This window comes from Myotis brandtii, unplaced genomic scaffold, assembly GCF_000412655.1.
Source record: "Myotis brandtii unplaced genomic scaffold, ASM41265v1 scaffold349, whole genome shotgun sequence".
Lineage (NCBI taxonomy): Eukaryota > Metazoa > Chordata > Mammalia > Chiroptera > Vespertilionidae > Myotis > Myotis brandtii.
In genome coordinates, this window is record NW_005363427.1 from 766858 (window position 1) to 770386 (window position 3529).

General features: G+C 53.2%; 1 protein-coding gene across 1 annotated transcript in view; it reads right to left on the reverse strand.

Annotated features, from left to right (window-relative positions):
• Window positions 1-211: 211 nt before the first annotated feature.
• The window catches only part of LOC102241664 (chromosome unknown open reading frame, human CXorf36), a 12563-nt gene continuing 9245 nt past the window's right edge, over window positions 212-3529 (reverse strand). The window contains exons 4-5 of the mRNA XM_014544034.1: window positions 2094-2397; window positions 212-783 (exon numbers count right to left, since the gene is read on the reverse strand). Of these exons, the coding sequence (XP_014399520.1) occupies window positions 443-783; window positions 2094-2397 (645 nt within the window). The 3' untranslated portion in view covers window positions 212-442. The remainder of the gene's footprint in view (window positions 784-2093; window positions 2398-3529) is intronic.

Genomic DNA, 3529 nt, shown 5'->3' on the forward strand with positions numbered 1-3529 from the left:
GGTTGAGTGGGTGTCCACACCTGGATCTTTCTCTTTTTAATCCTCACCAGAGGATATTCCCATTGATTCTTAGGGAGAGTGGGAGAGAGAGGGAGAGACAGAGAAACATCGATGTGAGAGAAACACATCGACTGGTTGCCTCCTGCATATGCCCTGACCAGGTCTGAGCTGGGGAGGAGCCTTCAACCAAGGTACATGCCCTAGACCGGAATTGAACCTGGGACCCTTTGGTCCGCGGGCCGATGCTCTATCCACTGAGCCAAACTGGCAAGGGCCACACCTGGATCTTCTGATGCCCAACCCTGGCTCTTTTGTGATGTTCCAGCCAACGAGGCCAGTGCCAGTGCTGCACAACCGCCCTCCGGTTGCTGGAATGTTCCTCAGTGCCTGGGAATGGAGAGCGGAGCATGTGGTCCCTGGAGGCCAGCCAGGCTCCAGCCCCTCAGAACTTGTCATTATACCTGCAGTCTGGGTAGCGGTAGGCGAACCTGGGGTCACAGGTTCTCAGGGGTCTCAAGATGCTCTTCAGCTGGCTGGCGGCCTCCAGGACTTCGGGGTCTGGGCGGGCGCCCTCCCCACACTTGGCCAGGAGGACGTCGATCTGCTCCTGCACCGGAGAGGGGAACTTCCCCTGGAGCAGCTGAGGCAGGACCTGCCGACACACCAGCACCAGGCTCTGCTTCTCGGGGATGGAGTCACAGGAGGGCAGCTCGGCCTGGCAGCCGGTGACCAGGCAGCTGAAGATGTCTTTGTTCTCTGCTGCCCTGGCGGCTGCTTGGCTGCCTAGAAGAGAAGCATGAACTGTTACACATCCTACAACCTGTTCTCCTGGGGGGAGATGCCGCTGATTAGAATTGCTGGGCGAAGTGGTGTAGTCTCCCAGCATCTCCTGTCACCAGGAGATTTAGGGTTCAGGGACCCAAAGGCCCTGCTAAGAACAACATGGGAGGAGCTCTCTTTGCTACAATTGGCCGAGGCCAGGGCCTGGAAACACACTTATCCCTCCCAGCAGTTGGGCTTACAACTATCAGGCTCACCCCCATCTTGCGATTCTCCCATTCTTACTATTAAATTAGGGAAATCAGGAAATACAAAGTCGGGAGAAAGAACAGAATATGTATTCAATGGGGCTGGCATTCCGTGGTTTACATATCCCGAATATTCTGGAATCGGCCTCATTTCTTCTAATGAAAGCAAACCAGGAAATGAGTTAGTGTGGTTTAATTGGTCTGTCTTTGTAGGCTTTCTCATGAAAAGTCCTCTGTCGCCCGGCCCGTGTGGCTCAGTGGTTGAGCATCAGCCTATGAACCAGGAGGCCACAGTTCGATTCCCGGCCAGGGTTGTGGGCTCGATCCCCAGTGTGGGGAGTTGCAGGAGGCAGCCAATCCATGATTCTCTCTCATCATTGATGTTTCTCTCTCTCTCTCCCTCTCCCTTCCTCTCTGACATCAATAAAAATATATGAAGAAATTAAAATAAAAAGTCCTCTGTCCTATCATTGGGCTCACAACACTCGGTTACCGTTAGAGACTGGGAGGCTCCAAGGCCTCCAGGACGCCGATGAGCCTGTGCGCACCGTGGAAAACATGAGTCACTCCTAGACCTCATGCGGTGCCATGCTTTTTATTTGGAAACTTTCTAAAAGGCAAAGGTGCCAAAATGGATTGCAACATGTACAAGTGGCTCAGCCAGATCATTACCTTTCAGATAAAGGCTGAAAGCATCTGATGAGCAAGGCACTGAGAGGGACATGGATCCAGGGTGGTGTGTGTGTGAGGAAGGGCACGGCAGGGCGGGTCCCCGACCACACACACTGAATTGGGCCACAGCATCGCCCCTGGGGCCGTGCCATGATGCAAAACGTGCCCCCCCACCCCCCCTTGGACAAGGTCAAGGCCAGTTCCCCTCTGGAGTTGGACTTGGAGCAGGGATTCTAGAGGAGGAGAGGGACATCTGACATGAACTTGGGGTGCTCTCACTGTGACATACGGAGAATGGAAAGGCCCAATGGCACCACCCCCGGGCACCCCTCCAAGCTCCTGTCACTCTGACTTCCCCTCTGACAGCTGCTCAGCCGGGCCCCTGCTGAGTACCTTCCTGCCTGTCGATGACGCCCAGGGCACTGGCATCCCGGATGAACAGATGCCCGTTGTTAAAGATGCCAAACATGGAGGCATCCACGTGGGTGAAGTAGAGGAAGTAGTTCAGATCGTTGTTCCGCAGGGACTCCAGGATCCTGAGGAGCTGATGGGCCAGGTCGGCTGCCTGGTCGGGGGGCGCAGCATAGAATTCCTGCAGCGGGCTGGTGCTGGTGCTGACCAGGAATCGGCCGCAGGAGCCCAGGTACTTGGGCAGCGGCCATCCCTCAGCTCCAGGGAAGATCTGCCAAGGCAGGAGGAGGAGGGAGCATTAGAGGGTTGGAGAGAGAACAGACACAGCATGTCCTCTCTCTCTCCCCCCCTCCCTCCCTGCCCCCCTTCGAACAAGGCAACACCCCCACCCCATCCCTGCCCCCTTTTTTGTTCTTGTTTCAGATGAATAGATTTGTTAGACGCTCTTACTGCCATGCGGTAGATTGCATTCTAACAGAGTCCCCAAGTAAGATATGAGAATGTTGAGGCACTTGCCAGGATTTTAGATGGGATTCGGATTCAGGGGAATATATTTATTTTAAGAGTTATACAGTTGAAAAAATATGACTACTATTTGAGATTTCACAAATATCACTGCCTAGGAAGAGGCCGTGGGAAGAGGGAAGAGGGTCAACTTAAGGATGATTTAAAGAAAAATATTTTTAAAAATAACAATGCGGCACCCAGCCAGCATGGCTCAGTGGTTGAGTGTTGACCTATGAACCAGGAGGTCACGGTTCGATTCCCGGTCAGGGCACATGCCCGGGTTTCAGGCTCGGTCCCCACTGTGGGGCATGCAGGTGGTAGCCAATCCATGATTCTCTCTCATCATGGATGTTTCTCTCTCCCTCTTTCTTCCTCTCTGAAATCAATAAAAATATATTTTAAAAATAAAAATAAAAATACCAGTGCAGGCAGCAGGGTCTGTGATAGGCCAAAAATCCTGAAGGCTCTCCTGGGTGACACAAGCTTTGGGAGCCCCTGCACTGGCCCAGTGTCTCTCTGCTCCCCTGTCTTGTTGACAGATGTACGCCCGGGTTCTAGAGCTCCTTATTGATCTCATCAGTCCCCTATTAGCAGACGTTTAGATGACTTCCTTTTTCTTGGTCCTTTTCAACTACAGCTGCAGGACCCTTCTGGGGTCCTTTTCTGGCTATTTCCCCACCTCCTGGGCTTGCCCAGATCTTACTGATTTCTTGCCCAGCCAGTGTGTATCAGTGGTTTGAGCGTCGACCTATGAACCAGGAGGTCACGGTTCAATTCCTGGTCAGGGCACATGCCCAGGTTGTGGGCTTGATCCCCAGTATGGGGTGTGCAGGAGGCAGCGGATCCATGATTCTCTCTCATCATGGATGTTTCCATATCTCTCCCTCTCCCTTCCTCTCTGAAATCAATAC